The sequence below is a fragment of the Boleophthalmus pectinirostris genome, unplaced genomic scaffold, assembly GCF_026225935.1.
Source record: "Boleophthalmus pectinirostris isolate CB_2022bp ecotype Guang Dong unplaced genomic scaffold, ASM2622593v1 HiC_scaffold_21, whole genome shotgun sequence".
In the NCBI taxonomy this organism is placed as follows: domain Eukaryota; kingdom Metazoa; phylum Chordata; class Actinopteri; order Gobiiformes; family Gobiidae; genus Boleophthalmus; species Boleophthalmus pectinirostris.
In genome coordinates, this window is record NW_026571175.1 from 1,942,276 (window position 1) to 1,967,910 (window position 25,635).

Genomic DNA, 25,635 nt, shown 5'->3' on the forward strand with positions numbered 1-25,635 from the left:
GGAAAAAAAATTACAATTCTTTGCAGGAGCGGGACTGAAAATTCTGTCCCGCGCAGACCTCTACTCTCCACCCCCGTCCAAGTAGCTCGGCAAAACATTTCTGAATTATTTGCATTGGGTTTGGTTAATTAAATGGCTATTACAAGTGTAAATGTATAATTTTGATCCTCAACTTTGTGCAGTATTAAATGGTTTATTTAAGCATCTAACTGTACGTCATGTAAGGCTGTGGCACTTTTGTATACTCAATTTCTTGTGACCAGTAAAATGAGAAGCTCTGTAGCTCTTTTTTGTTTGTTTTTGTAAATGTGGCTCACTGAAGGAAAAAGGTTGGAGACCCCTGCGTTATGTGTTAACACAAAATTGTAATAATATCTGTGATACACGGAGGATTTGATGTGATGTGCAGCTAGTAAGGCGAGTAAGGTGATTGTTCATCCTCAGAGCCGCTGGACTCTCTGTAGTCGAGACAGTTACAGACGACGTCCCAGAGGATTTTAAAAGACGTGCAACATCCACTAAACTCAGAGTTTCAGCTGCTCCCCTCTGGTCAGAAGCTTTTAGTCCTAAGATCTAGAACGAATCGAGTTTTAAAAGGAGCTTCGTTCCGGTTACTATCGTACTTATGAATAAACTGTAATCTATTTATCTAAGATTGTGTGTTTTTAACATATTTAATATTTATTGTGATTTTAGCCAAGCGTGATGGATGAATTTAACTAATTGTTTATAGAACAAACCATTCTGCACTGGAGCACTGGAGCACTTTATTTTGTAATTGTGTTTTTATACGTGTTTTGTGGATGAATGAAATGTGAAATGTGGAGCCTGCCTCTCAAATCTGCAAAGCAAATTTACATACGAGTACGAATAAAGCGACCGAACCTAATCTATCTATAGGAGGGCCAACAGCATGTGGCACTTTGTTGTCATGACGTTTACGATCATTGGCCTCCATAGTTTTCTAATGTGGAAGTCAGTGTATTTGTTTCTTTTATTAAGTCGGTTTAGATCCATATTGTGATTTCAAATGTCCAAATGTCCAATGAGATTATAACTATAAAACACACACAAGCACAGAAATATGATTATCTGATTGAATGTCTTTTATGGCAATTTGGAACTGATTACCTGCTCTGGTGAAGGTTATTTTATTTTTGTTCTCCTTTTTTTTTTTTTTTTTTTTTTTTAATGTAAGTGATTCTGAATCTGAAAAAAAAAAAAAAAAAATGCATGTGTAATGTTTCCCTTTGTTCCCGTGGAGTCTTTAATCTTGTCAATGACTCCAAACTGCTGTACGGTTACATATTGTAGATAATGACCCGTTCTCCGCTGCTACCTTCGGAGCATTCTCGCAGCTCGGCGCAGAAACTTTCTGAAATTGCGTTCATTTTTCAGCGTTCAGGAGTTCATTATGTTTTAGCTGAGTGGGAAAATGGCAGCCACTTATCATGGTTCAGAGTAACAGAGACAAATCTGCACGTTTAGGCTTGGCTAATTCTGCTCTGGCTCCTGAACGCCTCTGAAGTGTGACAGACAGCTCCTGCACAAAGCCAGCGCTTGTTTTTTCCTGTGGCGCCTGAACGCGGCACCACTCAGGCCCCTTTGGCTTTGGGTTTGTTTAATGAAATATTGATCGCTGGTGTGTACTTCTCTGCAGTAGAATGTATTAGCCTGCTCCACTACTACGCAGGGCTGTGGGGAAAGCACACATTCTTTTGTTTGGCCCCAGTCCTGGCCATAGTCCTGGTCTTGATCCTGGTCTTGATCCTGGTCTGGCCCTTGTGGGTCCAGAAGCTCTCGGTCTAAATCTCATGGGGTCATTGAGGGGGTTCATAAGTTTGTTATAGCTGGATGTAATATCATGTTTATTTTTGAGTTTGGCACTAGTCTTGGTCTTGATTCTGGTCTGGCCCTTGTGGGTCCAGAGGTGATCGGTCTAAGTCTTGGTCTAACATGGGGTCTTTTGGGGCTTCATAAGTTCTCTAGAGCTGGATGTAGTATCATGATCATTCATAAGTTTGGGCTGAGTCTTGGTCTTAGTCTTGGTCTTGATCCTGGTCTGGTCACTGTGGGTCCAGAGGCGTTCAGTCTTGGTCAGAATTGGTCTAACAGGGTCTTTTGGGGTTTCATAAATTCTCTATAGATGGATGTGGTATCATGTTTATGTATGATGGTTTGATGATTTATGTGGGTCCAGAGGCGCTGGGTCTAAGTCTTGTTCTCTGTCTCGATCTAAAAGGGTCTTTTGGGGGTTCATAATTTCTCTATATCTGTATTGTCATATTTATTTATGAGTTTGGCCCCAGTCCTGGTTTTAGTCCGGACCTTGATCCTGGTCTTGATCCTGGTCTGGTCTTTGTGAGTCTAGAGGTGGAGCTGAGTCTTGGGCTAAGTCCTGGTTGAAGTCTTGGTCTCTGTCTCGATCTAAAAGGGTCTTTTGGGGGTTCATAATTTCTCTATATCTGTATTGTCATATTTATTTATGAGTATGGCCCCATTTCTGGTCTTAGCCCTGGCCTTGATCCTGGTCTTGATCCTGGTCTGGCCCTTGTGGGTCCAGAAGTGCTCGGTCTAAATCTCATGGGGTCATTGGGAGGTTCATAAGTTCGCTATAGCTGGATGTAATATCATGTTTATTTTTGAGTTTGGCACCAGTCTTGGTCTTGATTCTGATCTGGCCCTTGTGGGTCCAGAGGCTGTTGGTCTAAGTCTTGGTCTAAGTCTTGCTCTAACGTGGGGTCTTTTGGGGCTTTATAAATTCTCTGTGGCTGGATGTAATATCATGTTCATTTATAAGTTTGGGCTCAGTCTTGGTCTTAGTCTTGGTCTTGATCCTGGTCTGGTCGTTGTGGGTCCAAAAGCACTCAGTCTAAGTTTTGGTCTTTTCTCTAACAGGGTCTTTTGGGGCTTCATAAGTTCTCTATAGCTGGATGTAGTATCATGTTCATTCATGAGTTTGGGCTCAGTCTTGGTCTTAGTATTGGTCTTGATCCTGGTCTGGTCGTTGTGGGTCCAGAGGCGCTCAAGTCTAAGCCTTGGTCTAACAGGGTCTTTTGGGGTTTCATAAGTTCTCTATAGCTGTAAGAAGTGTCATGTTTATGTATGAGTTTGGCCCCAGTCCTGGTTTTAGTCCTGGCCTTGATCCTGGTCTTGATCCAGGTCTGGTCATTGTGAGTACAGAGGTGATCAGTCTGAGTCTTGGTCTAAGTCTTGGTCTAACATGGGGTCTTTTGGGGCTTTATAAATTCTCTATAGCTGGATGTAGTATCATGTTCATTCATGAGTTTGGGCTCAGTCTTGGTCTTAGTCTTTGTCTTGATCCTGGTCTGGTCCTTGTGAGTCCAGAGGTGATCGGTCTGAGTCTTGGTCTTATTCTCGGTCTTACATGGAGTCTTTTGAGGGTTCATAATTTCTCTATATCTGTATTGTCATATTTATTTATGAGTTTGGCCCCAGTCCTGGTCTTATCCCTGCATGGCCTTGATCCTGGTCTTGATCCAGGTCTGGTCCTTGTGAGTTCAGAGGTGATCAGTCTATGTCTTGGTCTAAGTCTTGGTCTAATTCTCGGTCTAACATGGGCTCTTTTGGGGGTTCATAATTTCTTTTGCTGTGCGTATTGTCATATTTATTTATGAGTTTGGCCGCAGTCCTGGTTTTAGTCCTGGCCTTGTTCCTGGTCTTGATCCAGGGCTGGTCCTTGTAGGCTCAAAGACGCTCGGTCTAAGTCTTGGTCTAAGTCTCGGTCTAATCTGGGATCTTTTGAGAGTTCATAGTCTCTCTATAGCCGGCTGTCGTATCATGTGTATGTATGAGCTGTGGGAGTAGATGCAGCTGTACTGTTCTGTTGAGCCACTCTTGTTTAAAGCCCTTGTGTTTCTGGATCACATATTAACAGTGGCCTCGTGTACTCACTTATATCACTGCAGACATTCAGAATATTCATTTTATATTAACTATGACATGATTGGAACATTTGTGCTTCGTCCACCGCTCCTTCACTGGTTCAGTTTGTCTCATTTTTGCGTTGATCTTTTGAAAATACCAATCTTGCCAGATTTTGTACAATATTTGAAAATTTGTCCTCATATTATATTCACTTCAATTCATTTCTAAATCAGATGTTATGTCCTGACAGTTACTCACGCTGTTGGCCTTTCAAATATTAGTTTCAAGTTTCAGTTACAACTTACTTTTAATAAGACTGTTTCCTTTTATTTCTATGTGTGGGATATTGTAATTATTGTTTTGGTTCCTCTTCCCACTGTGAGTAAGTCTACAAGAGAAAAAGAAAAAGCTTTGTGTTGACAGTATGAAATGAGCTGAGCATTTTTTATGGTGCATTGTGGGAATTTTTTTTTTTTTTTCATAAAGTGCTTTTTAAAGGCTAATAATATACAGATCAGGTTCAACATCGGGGTATTTCATGGCAATGTAATAAAAAAGGAAAATAATCTATCATCTGAAAAGTGCCTTTTTAATGGCGTATGGGAGGGAAAGTGTGGACAGTGGGACTCAGGTGAATGTCTACTGTAACAGAGAGCACCTGCATATGTACATGGCCCCACAGGAGTCTGACACAGCAACACAGAAGATCATAGAACTCCACAAAAGACCACAAAACATCACAGAAGATCACAAAACACAACAGAACATCAGAGAACACCAGAAAAGGCTACAGAAGACCATAGAAGACCACACTACTCTGCAGAACTCTACAGTACACCATAGAAGATCACAGAAGACCACAGAAGACCTCAGAAGACCACAGAACACCACAGAAGACCACACAGAACGCTACAGAAAATCACAGAATACCACAGAAGATCACAGAAGATCACAGAAGACCACAGAACTCTACATAACACTACATAAAACCAGAAAAGACTACAGAAGACCACACAACTCTACAGAACTCTACACAACACCATAGAAGATCACAGAAGATCACAGACAACCACAGAACACTAAGACAGATACCATATAAAACCAAAGAACACCAGAAAATACCACAGAAGACCATAGAAGACCACAGAACTCTACAGAATTCTACAGAAGATCACAAAAGACCACAGAATGCAATAGAAAAGCACAGAAAACCACAGCAGAAGATCACAGAACACCACATAAGATCACAGACCACCGCAGCAGATCACAGAACACCAAAGAAGATCACAGAAGACCACATAACTCCACAGAACACCACAGAATTCCAGAAAAGACCACAGAAGACAATAGAATACCACGGAACTCTACAGAACTCTACAGAACAGCATAGAAGATCATAGAAGACCAAAGAACACCACAGAACACCACAGAAGATCACAGAAGACCAGAAAATACCGCAGAAATCCATAGGTGACCAGAGAACTCTACAGAACACAACAGAAGAGCACAGAAAACCACAGGACTCTACAGAAGATCACAGAACACCAGAGAAGACTACAAAAGACTATAGAAGGTCACAGAAAACCACAGAACCCCACACACAGAGAGGCTATACAACACCACAGATAAATCCAACATCTAAATCCCTCCATAAAACCAAGAGGAGCTCAAAGAATCAATATGACCCTCTGCCCCTAAATCTCACACAAGCACACACAAACACACACACACAGACATACGCACACAGACATACACACACAGACATACGCACACACACATACGCACACACACATACGCACACATGCACACTCTCACAAAAGTTCACTAACCTTAAAGTACCTGATTTATTCCCAGGTATTTGAGCAGAGTGTACTTTGCTGCAGTACACAGATATTGTATAAGCAGCTCTCTCTGCAGCTAATTGTCTAATAATGAGGAAGTGTGACATTAGCATGATAGTTGTTGTTTGTAATACTCCTCATCACGGTGAATCATTAGGAAGCTCAGAATCTGCAAAATATCAGCAGTGTTGTGGAGTAACAGATTACATGTACCAGAGTTACATAATCAGAGTACAAATTATGAGTAACTGTATTCAGTTACAGTTACTGTTTTAATGAGAGGTAATTGGATTACAGTTACTTTATCGAAATAAGTGGATTACATGGCGGTATTTCACATTTTGGGCTAAACCAGGACTAAAACCAGAACTAAAACCAGGACTAAAAGCAGGTCTAAACCAGGACTAAACCAGGACTAAAAGCAGAACTAAAACCAGGTCTAAACCAGGACTAAACCAGAACTAAAACCAGGACTAAAACCAGGTCTAAACCAGGACTAAAAGCAGGTCTAAACCAGGACTAAACCAGGACTAAAACCAGAACTAAAACCAGGTCTAAACCAGGACTAAAAGCAGGTCTAAACCAGGTCTAAACCAGGACTAAACCAGGACTAAAACCAGAACTAAAACCAGGTCTAAACCAGGACTAAAAGCAGGTCTAAACCAGGACTAAAAGCAGGTCTAAACCAGGTCTAAACCAGAACTAAAACCAGGACTAAAACCAGGTCTAAACCAGGACTAAACAGTATGACACTAACAGTAGGTGGCCATAATTTCAGGCAGCAGTGACTCATATAAAAATAATTTCTCTGTCAATAATATTTTTAATATGTTTAAGTAAAGTCTGGGCTTTTTATTTTCTTTTAGCAGATAAAACAAAATATCTGATGTTCAGATCTTCGTCTGTTCATGGAAACTTGAGCTCAACAGACAATTTGAAGAGAACAAACATGAATTTTCAGGATGTGGTTGGGACATTCATGTAGTTATAAAAAGCATGACAATATCAAGTCATCCAAAGTATTCAGATTACGTTACTCACTTTAAGTAATTTAATGGATTACGTTACAAACTACATTTTGGGGTATGTAATCTGTAATCTGTAGGGGAATACATTTTAAAAGTAACCATCCCAACACTGAATATCTGCAACATATTTAGTTCTGTTTTTCACGTTTTAAAGAAAAATCATGCAGAGTGCCTTTAACCATAGTCACTACTTTCCTAACTTAACCTAAACCCTAACCTTAATCTATTTGAACCCAGATCTGAACCTTCAAACCACACGGGTGATCTAAAAATACAGGATTTACAACATGGAAGCCCGTAAAGGAGGCATAAGGGAGTGTGTGTACAGATTCGAGTCCCCACACTGTGATAAAAAGCCGCCCACACACGGCTCAGAGGTGGAGATGATCTGAAGGAGCAAAGACAGCGCCGTTCTTTATGTTCCCCCTGGAGGCTGTGAGAGGAACTACAGCTCATTACGCCTCCTCTCATGTCTCTGTCTCCTACCTGCAGCGGGAGCAGTGTGAGCAGAGGAAACAGGACTGTCGTGAGGTTTGAGGTGAAAAACAAACCAGGCTCCGTCTCTGAAGCTCCTGCTGATCCTCTGGGGTTTGCACAGTGTTTGGAGTGAGGAAGAGAGCACAGATTTATAGACAACATGAAAGGAACAAACACAATGTGAATGGAAGTGTAATGCAGGAAGCTACACTTTTAGTTTAGTCTCTTTTTTATCATTTTTCATCATATTTTGGATCCAACTTTCTAATAACTGCTCTATAATCAGCCTTAAAGCATGAACTAAATCTTATGTCACAGTCAACAAAGAGTTTAAAGTGGTTCAGTTTAGGAACAACCCAGTAAAAGGGATTGGGTTTAAGGAAATACAGAATTGACAAAGAAGTTAAGCTTAATAAACTACTTGTTTTATTAGGAAATAGGTCTTAGGTCATTTTTAATATAGTATAGGTTATTATTAGCCGGATTTATCAGCCACTTTCACTTCGTAGAAACCATCTGACCTTGCAGTGTTAGAATTTGTTCACTTGACGGTAGGCAAATCCTTGTATCATTCGTTCATTCGTTTTTCAATATAAAACCAAAAATAAGTAAGTTTTCTTCACTATTTGTCTCCAAAACCAAAATGAAAAAACAGATAACAATTAGTTTTTTTCAGTTTTCAATTTTGTGTTTAAATGAAGAATGGAAAAATGTTTCCTGTTTACGTGACTTCCGTGACTGCGATGCCGGACTTTTGCATCCCATACAGACTGAACCAGGACTGATCCAGGTCTGGGACTAGACCGGGACCAGAGTGGACTCTGAGCATTGACTCCGAACCTCTGCAGGGTCTGAGCCCCAGCTTCGAGTTCCGGCCCTGCAGTGGGCTCTGAGCCTCCGGTCTGGTCCCTGTCTAGTCCCGGCCTGGTCTCGCCCTGGTCCCGGTTTGGTTCCGGTCTGGTCCTGGACCTGGATCAGTCCTGGTTCAGTCCTGGTTCAGTCCTGGTTCAGTCCGTCAGTGCAAAAGTCCGGCATCGCAGTCACAGAAGTCACGGAAACGGGAAACGGGAAACGGTCATCCCCATGTATATTGTATTATATGTTTGTAATGTACGGACACGAGGAGAGGCCCAATTTCAATTCCTTTGTGTGTACATGTACATGTGAAGAAACTGACAAATAAAGGCCTTTATTCATTCATGCATTCATTTATTTGTATCACTCAAACGCTGTATCATTCAGAACATTATTCACTTTTTTAACAGAGATAAATATGATAACAAGCTCTGTGCACTGATTTTTGATTCTATAGAACTCTGCTCTTTCTCTTACCTCTGTGTTGTTATTTTTTTTTTTTAATTTTTTTTTTTTTTTTTATTTATAACCCGCCATGCTTTTTACATGAACAGTCCATGAGTCTCTGATTGCTTAATCTGGCACAATAGTGCGTGGTTCTGTGTGGACGGGTGAGGCCAAATCCAGGATCAAAACCAATGAGTCAATATTTGTTTAGCCATTTAGTATTTAGTGTCTTTTTGCGCAATCCATTTTCTGTAAATGAACAGGTCTCAGGAGACTCTGAAATCCTTTTGTTTATGTAATGTATTTATTTGTTCCTTTGTTTTGTTGACAGAAAGCTGACCTGGCTGTAGCCGGATTCACCATCACCTCAGAGAGAGAAAAAGTCATCGATTTCTCCAAACCTTTTATGACCCTCGGCATCAGCATCCTCTACAGAGTCCACATGGTACAGTACACACTACACAGTACACATGGTACAGTACACACTACACAGTACACATGGTACAGTACACACTACACAGTACACATGGTACAGTACACACTACACAGTACACACTACACAGTCCACATGGTACAGTACACACTGCACAGTACACATGGTACAGTACACACTACACAGTACACATGGTACAGTACACACTACACAGTACACACTACACAGTACACATGGTACAGTACACACTACACAGTACACATGGTACAGTACACACTACACAGTACACACTACAGAGTACACATGGTACAGTACACACTACACAGTACACACTACACAGTCCACATGGTACAGTACACACTACACAGTCCACATGGTACAGTACACACTACACAGTACACATGGTACAGTACACACTACACAGTCCACATGGTACAGTACACACTACACAGTACACATGGTACAGTACACACTACACAGTACACATGGTACAGTACACACTACACAGTACACATGGTACAGTACACACTACACAGTCCACATGGTACAGTACACACACTACACAGTCCACATGGTACAGTACACAGTACAGGCTACCACAGTATGGTACAGAGTACTGGTACAGTCTGATACTTCAGACCAAGGTTTAGTTGTTACTTTTGTTTGTTGTCAGCTGATTTAAACAGGTTTTTGCTTCCTACTCTACCTACTTTGTGGCCAGATCGGCTTGTAAAAGCCTGATCCCGTCAGATCTCAGAAGTTATGCAAGACCAGGCCTGGGTAGTACTTGGATGGGAGAAAATCAGGAGCCACAGGGGGGCGCCAGTGGGAATAACTGTTGTTGTGTCCTTAAGCAAGACACTTCACCCACATTGCCTAGTATGAAAGTGGTGTGTGTGTGTGTGTGTGTGTGTGTGTGTGTGTGTGTGTGTGTGATGTGTGTGTGTGTGTGTGTGTGTGTGTGTGATGGTGGTGGTCAGAGGGACTGATGGCTCCGATTGGCATGGCAGCCGAGCTTCTGTCAGTCTGCCCCAGGGCAGCTGTGACTACAACAGTAGTTTACCATCAGCAGGTGTAGAGTGAATGAATAATGCTGAATAATGCTCTGTAAAGTGTCTTTGTGACAAAAATGTCTGAAAAGCTCTATATAAATAAAGACTTACTTACTTATTTACCAGTGGAGGCAGTTTGACATCTGCAGTCTGACTTCTTCAGGACAGTTTAAAGACCCTCTACCAGTAGGAAAACATCTCCAAAACCTGTTTAAATCTCCTGACCAGAGGAGGAAGAGGACCTAAACCTTGGTCTGAACAAAATAATCTATTAAAATAAATGATCAAAAGACCAAATGGAGTACACATTTTATTATTATGGCACTAAAAAAAAAAAATTACACTAAGACTAAAACAACATTCAAATGTGTTGTTATAATGCACACATGGTTCTGGTGGTTCATCTTGTGGTGCTGGTGGTTCTGGTGGTTCATCTCTTGTTGCTGGTGGTTCTGGTGGTTCATCTCTTGTTGCTGGTGGTTCTGGAGGTTCATCTCTTGTTGCTGGTGGTTCTGGTGGTTCATCTTGTGGTGCTGGTGGTTCTGGTGGTTCATCTCTTGTTGCTGGTGGTTCTGGTGGTTCATCTCTTGCTGCTGGTGGTTCTGGAGGTTCATCTCTGGTTGCTGGTGCTTCTGGAGGTCACATGCGTCCCTGGGAGTCCCCGTGTGTCACTGATGAGACACTTCATATCTTAAACAGCTCCTTGTAACGGCTGCTTGTAACTTTTATATCACCCTAACTGTCAGAGGTGATAAAAAGTCACGGGGAAGTCAGAGCCAGAATTCTTCTAGTTTCTAAAATGAAGGATTTTGTTTTGAGGTTTTGTTGTTCTGACCCTGGATCAGATCTTTTTGTACAGAGGAAATATTTGAAAAGCTTTAATCCGAGCTCCTGTGTTTGGCCTGTTTCCTGTCTCTGATCACAGACTGTATCCTCTGCACCGCTCATCCTCTCCACCCTCTCTTCCTCTTCACCTCCTTTTCCTCTGCACCTTCTTTTCTTTGCACCCTCTCCTCTTCTGCACCCTCCCCTCTTCTTCACCCTTTTTCCCTCTGCACCCTCTCCTCCTCTGCACCATCTCCTCTTCTGCACCCTCACCTCCTCTGCACCCTCTCCTCTTCTTCACCCTCTTTTCCTCTGCACTCTCTTCTCCTTTGCACCCTTTCCTCCTCTGCACCCTGCTCTCCCTCTGCACTGCTCCTCTCTTTCCTTCTCCACTCCTCTCTTTCTCTCTTTTCTTTCTCTTCTTGCCTTTCTCTCTCAGCTCTGTCTCTCTCTCTCCCTCTCACTGTCTTTCTCTTATCTACCTTTCCTTTCCCTCTCAATCTCTCTCTCTCTGCGTTCTACCGTTGTGTTTTTGTGGAGCGAAACTTGCTGAGGTCAAACAGTGACTTTAGAACGAAAGCGACTGCGAAAGCACGTTGTGTCTGGAGGGGCGTCGGAGCGAGGGAGGAGAGACGGAGAGAGAGAGAGGAGTGAAGGAGACTCAGAGGAGGAGAGAGAGAGGCGAGAAGGAGAGGGGGAAAGGAGGAGAAAGGGAGAAGAGGAGGAGGAAGAGGAGACACAACACACGGTTTGATAGATGCGAGTTTCGGGGCCCGGGGGCAGATCACTGGCTCTGCGCCGCGTGACGGAAATTTAAAGATGGCCACTTCCTGTGCAGCGCTGCCAGGCCAAAAGATGAAATGAAAAAACAAGAGAGTGAGAGAGTGTGTGGAGAGAGAGGAGATAGAGAGACGGAGGGAATGAATTAGAAGAGCGAGAGAGACAGAGAGGGAAGGAGAAAGAGCGGGGGACAGAGAGAGAGAGAGAGAGAGAGAGAGAGAGAGAGAGAGGGAGGACAGCCGAGGTTAATGTAGAAATGATGGACATAAATCACGCCGCTCCGGAGTCATGTCTTCTCTATCTCCTCCCCTTCTCTCCCTCCTCTCGTTCTTTCTGTCTCCCTTCCTCTCTGCTTCCTCTCTTTTTCTCTTTCTCTTTTTCCTCTCTCTACCCTCTCCTGTTTTTCTCTCTCTCCTTCCCTTCTCCCCATCTGTCTCTCTTCTCTCTCTTTCTTTCACCCTCTTTCCCTCCCTCTCTGCCTCCTCTCTTTTTCTGTTTCCTCTTTCTCTCTGCCTCTCTCTCTCTCCTGTGTTTTTCTCTCTCTCCTTCTCTCCTCTCCCTCTGTCTCTTTCTCCTCTCCCTCTTCCCTACTCTCCCCCCCGTCTCTCTCTTTCTTTCCCTCTCTCTTTCTCAGCTGGACTCCCTGTTTTCAGACACATTTGGCTCAGCGCTTGTACGTGTTTATTAAAATGTTGTTTTGACAGAAAAGTGAGACTGACGTAAAACACTTTGCTCTGGTTTAAATCTTCAACTCTTTTTAAGGTGACAGAATTAAAGCGTCAGTAAAATGTCCTTAGTGTTCACTCCCTGTAAATAAAAGTACATGTCTTCAGTACTGATCTTATATTTATACATACACTTGTCCATAATGGTTCTTTCAGTTTCTGTTGCAGAACATTTGACGCACTCACACTTTGGGGGAGAGCAGATTTATTTTCAACTTGGGACTGAACAAAATCAAACATGACACACACTCCATCCATCCGTCCATTTTCTTCTGCTTATCCGGGGCTGGGTCACAGGGGCAGCAGTCTAAGCAGGGACTCCCAGACTTCCCTCACCACACACACTTCCTCCAGCTCCTCCAGGATGACCCTGAGGGCCATAGGCCAGCCCAGAAACATAGCCCCTCCAGCATGTCCTTGGTCTTCCCTGGGACCTCTTCCTGGTGGGACATGCTCCCGAGGGAGGCGTTCATGTCTCACCAGATGCCCAAGCCACCTCAGCTGCTCCTCTCCACGTGGAGGAGCAGCGGCTCTACTCCGTGTGGCCGAGCTCCTCACCCTAAATCTAAAGGAGCACCCAGCCACTCTGCGGAGGAAACTCATTTCGGCCGCTTGTATCCGTGACCTTGTTCTTTCAGGTCATTACCCAGAGCTCATGACCACAGGTGAGGGGAGGAACATAGACTGATGGTAAATTTAGAGCTTTACATTTCGACTCAGATCCTGCTTCACCACAACGGTCTGGTACAGCGACAGCATCACTGCTGACACTGCACCTGTCCACCTGTCAATCTCACGCTCCATCCTCCCCTGAGTCATGAACAAGACCCCAAGATACTTGAACTCCTCAACTCACTCTATATTGTCTTTATAAAGTATTTATTTATTATTTTTTGGTAAATTGTGATTGCCAAAAAGTACACTTGAGGCCAGCAGAACAGGCTCTGAAAAACACATGGACATTCTCTCCAGTTGTGTTTTGTAACTGTTATTTTATCATTTATAGTAGCAGAACAAGTAGATGATGAGGTGTTTTGTTCAGTATGTCTTATTACACAGATGTATAAACTATAATCGGATATCGGCTGAACTGATACAGTATCTTGGAACTGATATCCAGTGAATTAAAGTTGTTAAAGCACCAGTATTCAATACCAGTATCATATCAGTACATCCTTATTCTATTTCTATGTTCATCCCTCAAAATGGCGTCCATGTGACTTGTGTGAATAGTCGGGGTCTGAACAGTCCTTGTGTGAGATGGGCTCCTTCATGTAACAGATGCTCTCCTTCATGTCCTTGTGAAGGTTGTGTGACTCTATGATACACTCCATGCTTGAGTTTTCTATTGACTCCACATGTGGACATGCGCACACTGAAGAGCTATAGGGACACACGAGAGCCTGCAGCTGCTCTGGAGCCTCGAGTGTATTCATGTTTATTTACCCTCATTTGTTGTGATGCTTTCAAAGCTCTTATAAAACCATCAGGACAATATTCTCACATGTGTTAATCACAAATTCTCTGGAAACATATGTGTGAGAGCTGTGTTAAAGCACATTAGCCTGATCGTTAGCGCTGACACCGCTCGCACGGTGACCAAAGCCCACACAATGATCCCGTACGTTTAACTAAAGTGACAGGCAGCAGATGTGAGTCCTGTGTGCACTCAATCAAACTCAGCTCAAACCCTGCAGCTGTTCCGTCCACGCGCGTCTCGGGACATTAGCTGACGACAGGGCATCTGACGGACACTTCATCCTGAAAGACACACTTTAGAAAATGAACTGAGTGCAAAGAGGCGTGCACGGGGCCACGGGCGTGCGCAGAGGCCAGGGGCGTGCACGTCAGAACAGTGCACGGAACCGGACAGTGACTGCAGGTGGAGCAAAGCAGGGCATGAGCTGAATACTGATGAGAGGTGTAATATAAAAGCCATACACGACCGGATATTATTTATTTACAGGCTCATGAGGCTTAGCAGAGGTGAGCCTATGTTAGATTTTATACTGATAAAACTACAGCCTGACACAGTGAATATAAGGTACAGAGGATGGGCAGTGAGTATATGGTACAGAGGAGGAGTGGGTGTATGGTGCAGAAGAGAGGAGGTATAATGCAGAGGAGGAGTGGATGTATGTTGCAGAAAAGGAGTCGTGGTATGGTTCAGAGGAGGAGTGGAGTTACAGTACAGAGGAGGAGGTGCAGAGGAGGAGTGGAGGTATGGTGCAGAGGAGGAGTGGAGTTATGCTACAGATGAGTTATGGTACAGTGCAGAGGAGGAGTGGAGGTACGTTGCAGAGGAGGAGGTGCAGAGGAGGAGTGGAGGTACAGAGGAGGAGATGCAGAGGAGGAGTGGAGGTACAGTGTAGAGGAGGAGGTGCAGAGGAGGAGGTGCAGAGGAGAGGTCAGGTGAATGCTGGTGTCAGGTCTTTAGATGCCGGTGGTTTTAGAGGGAGAGGGGAGCTTTAATGAGATGATAAAAGTTGCTGTGTTGGCTTGTTGTGTCTTTGAGTGGAGAGGGTCAGATGGTGCAGACGGGACAGTCAGATGGTACAGAGGATGTCCAGGTGGTGCAGAGGAGCTTAGTGCAGATTTAATGAGATAAAAGTTGTTGTGTCACCTCCATTTGTCCTGTCCTATCCTAGAGGAGTGAGTCTGATGGTCCAGAGGATGATCAGATGGTACAGGGAGTGTTCACATGGCACAGAAGATGTTCAGGTGGTGCAGAGGAGGTGAGGGCAGGATTAATAAGATGATAAGTCGCTGCATTAGGTCTGTGTCCTTTCCAGAGGAGAGGGTCAGATGGTGCAGAGGATGCTGAGGTAGTGCAGAGGAGGTTAGTGGAGCTTTATTGAGATGGTAAAAGTTGCTGCGTTGGCTCTGTGTGTGTCCTTTTTTGTCCCAGAGAAGAGGGTGAGATGGTGCAGAGGATGGACATATGGCACAGAGGATGTCCGACGGTGCAGAGGAGGTTAGTGGAGATTTAATGAGATTGTAATGTTGCTTTGTCGGCTTTATAGATGTCAGAACTGTGCTGGTTCCCACATCAGTTACACTGGGAACCAAAAAGGTCACCGGTGAACAAAACCATTTAAGTGAACCCATGATGCGTCATCGGCAGGGGAGTGGATTTACCACCAAATAAAACCAAGGCCATACAAAAGTGGATGTCACAGAGAGGAAAATAACAATCAAGGATCACATCATCGACACCAGCGAGAATTTATACTCACACAAATCATGATTTAACTGCGCTGAGGCGGCAGTGACGTCCAATCCAAAGATGGAACCTCACCAGGCCAAACCTGATGCAGCAAATATTTAGTCTCCTTCCCTGACCACTGCACAATCTTTTTGTCACCTGATTAATGTCCACCATATTCCACACACAAGCATTTTCTTTGTTTGTTTATTTTACCGCATGTGACCCGGATGAACTTGGTCACATCTACTGTGTCGTCACGGTTCACTTAGAAAATCAAGTTCCAACTTCTCAGTTCCCGAACGCTCTAATTTCCAGCATGAACACATCAGTCAGTCCGAGATTAGGTGTGGGGACCAGTACCAGCCCGGTTCTCTGTCGGCCTGAAATCGCTGCTTGTGTCTTTCCCAGAGGAGAGAGCTGGATGATGCAGAGGAAGGTTCAGGTGGTGGTCAGATGGTGCAAAGGAAGGTATGGGATGGTGAAGAGGATTCTCGTGTAATGCAGAGGAGGTTAGAGCAGATTTAATGAAATGATAAAAGTTGCTGTGTCAGCTCTGTGTGTCCTCTCCTTTCAAAGAGGACACAATCAGGTGGTGCAGAGGAGGATCAGGTGTTGCAGAGGAGGTTCAGGTAGTGCAGAAGATTGTGAGATGGTGCAGAGGAGTTTAAGGTGGTACAGAGGAGGTTCAGTTGGTGCAGAGGAGGTTCAGGTGGTGCCGAAAATCGTGAGATGGTGCAGAGGAGTTTCAGGTGGTGCAGAGGTGGTTCAGGTGGTGCAAATGAGGTTCAGGTGGTACAGAGGAGGTTCATATGGTACAGAGAAGGCTTCAGGTGGTGCAGAGAAGGTTCTGGTGGTGCAGAGGAGGTTCTGGTGGTGCAGAGAAGGTCCAGGTGGTGCAGAGAAGGTCCAGGTGGTGCAGAGGAGGTGAAATGGTGCAGAGGAGGTGAGTGCAGGTTTAATGAGATGATCAAAGTTGCTGCGTTGGCTCTGTGTGACCTTCCCCTGAGGAGAGAGTCGGACCAGAGCCAGAGACACGCCCCCTCCCACAAGGACACACCCCCTCCCATAAAGACACGCCTCCTCCCACAAAGACACGCCTCCTCCCACAATGACACGCCTCCACACACAAAGACACGCCCCCAAACTGCATGTGTTGTAATGTCGTTTCCTCATCACGTGTTTTGTTTCATTCACACACAAACACTGCACATTATGGTTCTTCTCTCAAACAGAAAACACTTACCTCTTTGTGATGTCATGTGGTGATACAGGAAGTGCTCCACTGCATTGATTAAACTCTATACAACTTCACTAGAATCATCTGAATAATGTCAGCCCTGGAATTACTGATCTTCACTGAACTAACGATAAAAAGGAGATGTTAATGTGGAAAAAAACAAAACACTTCATGACATCACAAGGTGGAACAGAGCAGTTTGAGCTTTGGAGAAGTAGACAGACAAATAATAAAGAGGAACTCAAACATGTGAATGAAACTAAACACAAGTCCAGGTCTGTTTTTGAAGAGGAAACAAGATTAGAACATGGCTTAAAGATCACAAGAGTTTATTTTGCGTAACTTTTGACTTTTGAACACCTTTTTTGTGTTTCCTAATGAGATCATTTACCAACAGCATATAATCTTGTAAAAAAAAAATCTAACAGCATCAGTTATTGTAGGTGGATAAAAGTGACTCCACTAATGAACGACCCACAGACTTTTCACCAAACATGATGTACTGAGGTCAGGGCTCCGGCTCCGTTCTCTCAAAAGTTGTTTTGCAGATTTGAACCTGTTCCAGAGTTTTCTACGATGTTGTTTTCGATTTGAAAAATGAAAAGTAGAAGCTGCTTTTCGTCTCAAGGTCATTTTCAGACGCAGGTTATTGAATGTTTTGAACCATTATAATTCTAGGTTTTATTTTGGTATGAATCTATTAGATACATTTCTAACTCTATTTTTATGCTAAAGAACATAATCCATACTTAATACTATTTTGAGACCACAATGATAATAATAAACACTTTTTCTTTAGACAGTAGATTAGAGTGCGGATCGGGATGAATTTTTTTCTGTCTGAACCCGGCCTGCGTCTGAAAGAGCAGTGATCAAATCTGACCCGAGCCTGATAGGCATTAACATATTTGTGTCTGAACCCGACAGAACTCGACACAGTTAAAATCACACTATTTTCATAAGTCGACTTATAACGCACGTAGGATATTGTTTGTGTGGCCTCTAAGGCTCTGTTCAGACTGCAGGGCTTAATGCTCAATTCCAATTTTTTTGTGAAATCTGATGTTTTTGCGAGGTCGTTCACATTACCAATTAAATGTGCCTTGTATGTGATCTCCAGTGTGAACAGTAAAAGGCCGAAAGTGTCCCGCATGTGCACTGGAGACACGACGACGTCAACCGCGAGCGTGCTCTGTGTTTACGGAAGTTGTCCAAACATGGACGTGAGCATTGAGCACCTCGAGACTTTAAAGTTCGTCTCGTACCAGAGCCAGAACATGAACAACTTACTTGTTTTAAGGAGGAGATTGAGAAGGAGAAGGACGAGGTTTTTGGCCATGGCATTTTGTTGGGCAGTGTTGAACGTGTGGATGTGGAGACGGAGCCAAGAGTGGTGAGTGGTGATGTGCTTCACTTCAGTGACACGGAGTTCATTAACAATTTTCACCTACTTCAGCGCAGAATAGTGACGTTTGTGTCTTGTTGATAACGTGTAGGTGGATGAATGTGACCTGACCGTTCACACTGAAGTCGCATGTCAATTATCGGATATGTATCTGTTTTAGGAGCACATATCCAAGTGTGCTGGGTCACATATGAAAAAATCAGATCTGTGTGGTTCAGACTGTCATTAAAAGATCAGATACAGGTCACATAGGGGCCAAAAAATCAGATTTGGGTCACTTCAGGCTGCAGTCTGAACGCAGCCTAACAGACACAAAGATTCCTCACCTCTTGTAAACTGGTAAATTTAAAGTGCAGAATCTCATCCATATTATCCACAGAAATTCTCCTCCACAAATAATGAACCCAGTCCAAAAAAACGCACTGTGAATCCAGTTTCTTAAAAGTAAAAAAAAGCAAAAGTAGTTCACGTGTCTCTGTTTACATCCACAAATCGCACAGATTGAGGTAAAGCTGCAGATTAGTGATAGTGACTCTACTTCCTGTGGACTTTATCACCAACCTTCTATGCAATAAAAATCATGTGTCTGAAGTATTGCGCTAGTCAGGCTGGGGCCACCAAGTGCCTCCGCTCAATTTCATTTCTCTCCGGCGACTAGGTCAGGAATCAGAATACACTAGAAGGTTTGCAAGAACCCCGGAAGTGTGAGTTCGGGCACCAGCCAATCAGCGAAGAGCCATATATTTTGTGTTGGCAACGATTCCTGAAATCGAGGATTTAAAGCCGGAACAAAGAGAATGTTTCATGAATTTTATCAAGGGGAAAGACGTTATTGCCCTTCCTCCTACGGGATTTGGGAAAAGCTTAATATACCAGTTAGCCCTGTTAGCGGCGCATTACATACATCATAACCAAATAGCAGAGATCAGTTAAATAAAAAAACAGTACCCGCCTACCGTCGAGCGAATGAATCCTAATGTTGCGAGGTCAGACGGTTTCTACGAAGTGAAACCGGTTGATGAATCAGGCCAGTCTTGCACCACATTTCACAAATAATAACAACACACTTCTAGTTTTGACTTGTATCTAAACTAGAAGTGCAGACCTCTGATATTTGAACATTTAAGAGTCTCAAAGTGACTGGGTTTACTGTATACCCGAGCACCAACATAAGTTCTAAATATTTGTCCGAACTTGTCGGAACCCAACATTGGATTTCAGTTGGGTTCCCGTGCTCTACAATCAAGTACTTTCTTTCATATTATAAAAGGAGGAGGTAAACACACATCACTGGTGCAAGGTCGCCACAGTGATCATGGAAAGTGAGACAAAGCTGCACACTTACTCCAAACTGCACTTAATGAATGACGATATTAGAATTGGTGGATCTTGGTCAGGTCATAGTTCTCTCTGTGTCACTCCCAGACAAATCTTCTGCCCAGTGATCCAAAAGTCCAAAAGTCTTCCTGGTTTGTGATGTAAGTGTGAATAGAGTCGATTATAACACAACACACACTGTACATCATATAACATCGGACATTACCCAAGTCTATCAATCATGTTTTCATTAGGCAAGTAGATTACATCTGCAATAAATATCACATTATAAGAAGTGAAAAAGGAGGCCAGCATCATTTTTTAAAGAAATAAATATTGTAGGAAGCAGCTTTCGTTCACATTTCACATATTTAGATCGCCATGTTCCTTTGATTGTTTTGACAATGATATATTCACTAAAAGTGACATGTTAAAAGGATCCTCGGCTACTTTGACATGCTGGTCTTATATAATTAACGTTGGTGTCGGTTATAAATATATAATACCAAAAAACTCAAATATGTTTGTAGTATTTTTTAATTAAAAAAAGGAGAAAATATTATTACTTGTAAGTTGCCATATTTGTTTACGTCACAAAGCATTCTGGGTAACCCTGTCACAAGGCTGTTATCTTCTGTCTTCGGGTTCAACTTAAGATCTGTTTTGCTGTCGCCATCAATTGATATAATGCCACACTGCGGGGCTTTCGGTTGTAATTTCCAGTCTAAAGGCAACAAAGGAAACTGATGTGAGCGTTCACTGCTTTCCACAGGATGCTAAAGAAAAAGAAAGCAATGAGAACATGCTGTCGAACGAGTACAACTACCTAAAGACGCGAAACAAATGATATAATCTGAAAACCACCAAAACATTAAGTTTTCATCACATAAGGATGCTAATTTATGGAGCAAGATTTTTATTTGGCTGTAGTTGAGTGTAAAATAACTATTTGAATACAAATATGAATTGAGAATATGAATTGAAAAGTTAGAATGCGAATTGAAAAGTTACAACATTAAGAATTACAATCACGAAAGAAAATTCACCATTACTCTTTCTTTAGTACAAATATGAACTCACAGACACGACTCGACTGTCAGAAATACATCATCACTTCACAGGTTTTATTTACTGAGCAGAACAAACACTGATCGAGAGTCTGGACTTTTGAAGTGCATATGGACTAAATCCAGGAGGACTGAACCAAGACTAAACCAGGGCTAAACCAGGACTAAACCAGGACTGAACCAAGACTAAACCAGGACTAAACCAGGACTGAACCAAGACTAAACCAGGACTAGAACTGGACTAAACCAGGACTAAACCAGGACTAGAACAGGACTAAACCAGGACTGAACCAGGACTAAACCAGTACAGAACCAGGACTAGAACAGGACTAAACCAGGACTAAACAGGACTAAACCAGGACTAAACCAGGACTAAACCAGGACTAGAACAGGACTAAACCAGGATTGAACCAGGACTAGAACAGGACTAAACCAGGACTGAGTGACTGCGGGTGAATGGACCGGGGCAGAGCTCTCTCCATGGGGCGCAGAGCTCTGCCCCGGGGTTTGTTCATCTTTTCCCATACAAAAAGCTTAATGATGAACAATGATTTATTATGGCAAACTGACTTTCACTGTTAATAACCAAATCCACTGTCGTATTGGGTTGTGTTCATAAAAAAAACTCCCAAACATCTGATTCTGTTAGTACATGTGTTACCAATGGAAGTGTTGATGGTGGTCTCAGCTTTTATATATCTGAATATTGAACTTTTATATATCTGAATGAGTGAACCCCGAGCCCTGTTCATTTTCTCTCTCAAATCCAAGATGATTAGTCCTGGTTTAGTCCTGGTTTAGTCCTTCTGAGTTCAGTCCTGGTTTAGTTCTGGTTCAGTCTGTATGTAGTGCAAAAGTCTGACAATATACACGGATTTCTAGTCTATGCACACAGATATTTCTGAAAGCTTTCTTACTCCATACTAATAATTATTTTTTTTTTATTTACTCCCCCTGAACTGCCCCTGACAGAAAACTGAGCTCCTGACCACAAACACTTTCCCTCCGTTATCACTTGGTGAGCACAGACTCCATCGATTGTGAGCAGCTCTCTCTTCCTCACCTCTTTGATCGTCTTCATGTTCATCATGATCGTCCACCGAGTCGTCCTCCAAACTTGACGCGCGCTCTGGTTCAAACTGAAAAGGCTGAACAGAACCATGTTCATCTTGCCGAGACTCTTCATCAACAGAGACGGCGAATCCATACAACCTTGTGACAGGGTTACCCAGAATGCTTTGCGACGTAAACAAATATGGTGACTTACTTGTGATCGTATCTTCTCCTTTTCTTAATTAAAAAATACTACAAATGAACATATTTGAGTTTTTTTGTACTATGAATTTATAACTGACGCCAACGTTAATCATATGAGACCAGCATGTCAAAGTAGCCGGGGATTCTTTTAACATGTTTTGTACGTCTCCTTCCCTTTTCTCTCCACACTAAGTCACTCCCATTTCAGAGCACTAACACAACAGAATAAACTACTAAACTACTGTAGCACACAGTGTTTTGTGTCCTACTGGAGAATTGGGTGACGTACGGTTGTGGGCGGAGTCTTGTACAGGTTTAAACAGGGCCCTGGAGAGATCTCTAGATTACTCAAACATGCATGGATGGTGCTAAAACCTCTACAGGCAGGATTTTGACGAGGGGGGAAATGTTATAAGACGGTAGAAGGCTCAGAAAAGGCAGAATTGCTGAAGAGGTGGGATTTTGAAGAGTTGAAGTGTTTTGAATGTCCAGAGGGAAGGTTCCCGAGGATGAGGAGGGTGAGACGAAGGTGAGGAGTGAGAAAGAGGAGAGAGAGAGAGAGAGAGAGAGAGAAAGAGAGAGAGAGAGAGGGGAGGATGGAGGCCCTCCAACCCCAGAGCTGAATCTGTGATTAGACAAGAGCCACATGAGGGTTTCTGTAGTTTGTGCCTGATAAAAGCTTCAGAAATTTCCATATCCCTGTGTGTCAGATGCCCTCCCATCCTCCTGTATCCCTGTGTGTCAGATGCCCTCCCATCCTCCTGTGTCCCTGTGTGTCAGATGCCCTCCCATCCTCCTGTGTCCCTGTGTGTCAGATGCCCTCCCATCCTCCTGTGTCCCTGTGTGTCAGACTGAGATGGGAGCAGAGCAAATGTCTCTAGTTCAGAGGTCTTCAACAGGGGGTTGCAAATTCTTTAGTTGATTTTATTTTGTGTTTTATTTATTTATTTATTTTGTCTTTTTTTTTTTTTTCTTCATTTTTGAAGGATGAGGATGAGCTGATCTTCAGTGGATTCTGTCTGTTCGCTCCTTCATTACGATTTATCTCTCTCTCCATTCCCTCGTCGCTCGCTCCCTGTCAAACTGCAAACAATTGGGAAAAAATATTTTTTTTTTTTTTTACGCACAGCAGGTCTTAAGCTTCACACGTACTACTGCACATCAGGAAGGAGCCAGGCAACTTCATTCCCTGGGAGCATTAACCAGACTCCACAACCTCCTCCTCTCTGTTCACAGAGCGACCGGGAGAGGAGGGAAAGAACAGAAGAGGAGGAGGAGAACAGGAGAGGAGGAGCAGAACAAGAGAGGAGGAGGAGAACAGGAGAGGAGGAGCAGAACAGGAGAGGAGGAGGAGAACAGGAGAGGATGGAGAGAACAGGAGAGGAGGGGGAGTCATGTCTTTCCTCTCATTTCTCAGATCAGAATGAGTGGAAAAGTCCAGTGTCCCAAATCAAACTCTCGTCCATGCATTGTGGCTCCTCTCTCATTTAATTGAATCACTAAAAAAAGTCACACTTTGAGCCCATTTTCCGTGATATCATTGCTCCGTTGCTCTGGTCTTCTCAGAATCACCGCGAGCCTCAGAATTAAGTCTGAATTAACTCAAGTTTAATTCTGAGGCTTAAACTGGAGATGGAGTTAGTTTGAGCTCAGGATTTCAGGATAAGTCTGGACGTGTTGAGCGACTTCGATGGAAAACCCCACGAGTATTGAACTTATAATAACAGAGCAGCTGTATATACACGACATTAATATTAATCGCATGTTATACGCAAAACCAATTGATGAATTAAAAAGGAGAGTATAGCTGCTCTTTTATTGGAAATGTAAATGAAAGAGCCAAACATTTGTTGTGCAAACAGCATTTCTTTCACAGGGGAACCTCAGAGCCTTCAAGGTGTTCAGGGAAGGCTCAAGAAAAAATATTGAATGGACGTTTGTACTACTAATATATTTATTGAATATTTTTTATGCTGTGAGTAATGAACACTACACTAGTAATAATTTCTAGATCAGTGTTATAAACTTGGACTGATATTTCTTAGGAAACAAAGGGTTAATATAATGGAATGGAAATGGACCAATCACATTTTTTCTTCCAGTGGTATCTGGGTAAATCAGTTACTCCAGCACTGAACTCAAGAAATAAGCTCAGCTCAGAGCCGGAGCCTGCGGCCGAACCCGCGGCCGGGCCCGCGGCCGCGGCTCGCGGCGGCTCGGGCACGTTGCATCTCACGTGGTCAGAAAAAAGTGAAAAAAGTGTAAAGAAAAGACGTCAAACTTAAAGAAACGCTCGCGGTGGATTTTTTCAAAATAAAAGCCAGTGAGAAACAGATGTTTACAATAAAATAAATAAATAAATAATAAAAACTGCGTTAAAATAATTGTCGGCGTTAATGACTTAATTAGTTAACACAAAGTTAACGCGTTAACGTGCCCGGCCCTAATATATATATACATACACATATATATATATATTCGGGGGTTCCTGCTCCAGCTCTTCATCAGTTTGGGGTCCCTGGCCTGAAAAACGTTGAAGGCTCCTTTAGTTAATCTGCAGGTGTTGTGTTGTGTCAGATGTCAAATGTTGTGCTGTGGTTGGATAAATTCAGTGGGAGATTGGACCATGTCACTGATAGAAACACACATTTGTGGGTGTAGCTTTAGCGTGGGTGTAGCTTTAGCGTGGGTGTAGCGGAGCACGTTTATAGCACGCACATTGACTTCTTTGGCAGTCTTGTCATGTTTATTCTTGCTGCTGCCCTCTGCTGCCCTCTGCTGACAGATTTATGTGTGTGACTGCTCCTGTTTTATGGAGCCTCGTAACTCGTCTTTACTGCGGCGTTTTCAAAACTACATGAAACTATAGAACGGACAGATACAAGGGAGGAACACAAGGACGTTTAAAGAGAGGCTATTAGGCTCAATGGATTATTTGTTTTTTTAGCTTCTTACAAGACATAAAAATAAGGATATTGGAGCGCTGCACTGGATCTAAACGTACACATACAGGTGCTCATTACACCAGAGAGCGTGAATTCTTGTTAAGTAGAAAGAGGATGACAGAAACACTCTGATCTGCTGTGTAATTATTAATGATTGTGTCATTAATAAATGCGCATGACCATTAATAAACGAAGTGCCTCTGTCATCCTCTTTCTACTATGCCTGAAGAGGTTTTTGATATCATCCATGCATGTATGACTAATCTAGTGATCTCTCCTGGGCCCTATTCCAACGTTCCTCATGATTAGCAGTACAAGCCTGCCAAGACTCCATAAATGTACAAAAACATGATACAAAACTTCACAAAGCAGCATGATAAACCTGATGTGACGTGCAGGAGTTTCATTAGTGGGACACGTGCTGAGTGTGTTGTGTGTTGCACTCTGAAGGGGAGTGACTTAGCATGGAGAGTAAAGGGAGGGGAGAGTATCAAAAACTAAAGTGAAACATAAAATGTGTATTCAAAATAAAAGGGAACATGGTGATGTAAAGATGTTTGTGTTACAGTTAATACTCCAAAGAAGTCAAATACCCCGTCTTTAAAGAGTTTGTACCTGATTAAAGGGCCCATCTCCTGCAAAATCTACTTTTCAGAGCTTTCTGCCTTCTAAGAGTGATGTGTGGGTCTTGTATTTGTTGCTTAAGTGTTTTTTAGATTGGTTCGGCATTTTTTTTTTTTTTTTACAAATTACAGTGTATTTCTGTCACCCTCCCACGTGACAACGAACTAAAGCTGCTACTACGATGATGCGGCAGATACACCTATGACACGTTTGATGTAGCAGAA

The 25,635-nt window shown here is 42.9% G+C and overlaps 1 protein-coding gene across 1 annotated transcript in view; it reads left to right on the plus strand.

Annotated features, from left to right (window-relative positions):
• Positions 1-25,635, plus strand: part of LOC110160830 (glutamate receptor ionotropic, kainate 5-like) — a 229,714-nt gene that overhangs the window by 172,141 nt on the left and 31,938 nt on the right. The window contains exon 18 of the mRNA XM_055157572.1: positions 8,868-8,981. Coding sequence (XP_055013547.1) covers positions 8,868-8,981 — 114 coding nt within the window. The remainder of the gene's footprint in view (positions 1-8,867; positions 8,982-25,635) is intronic.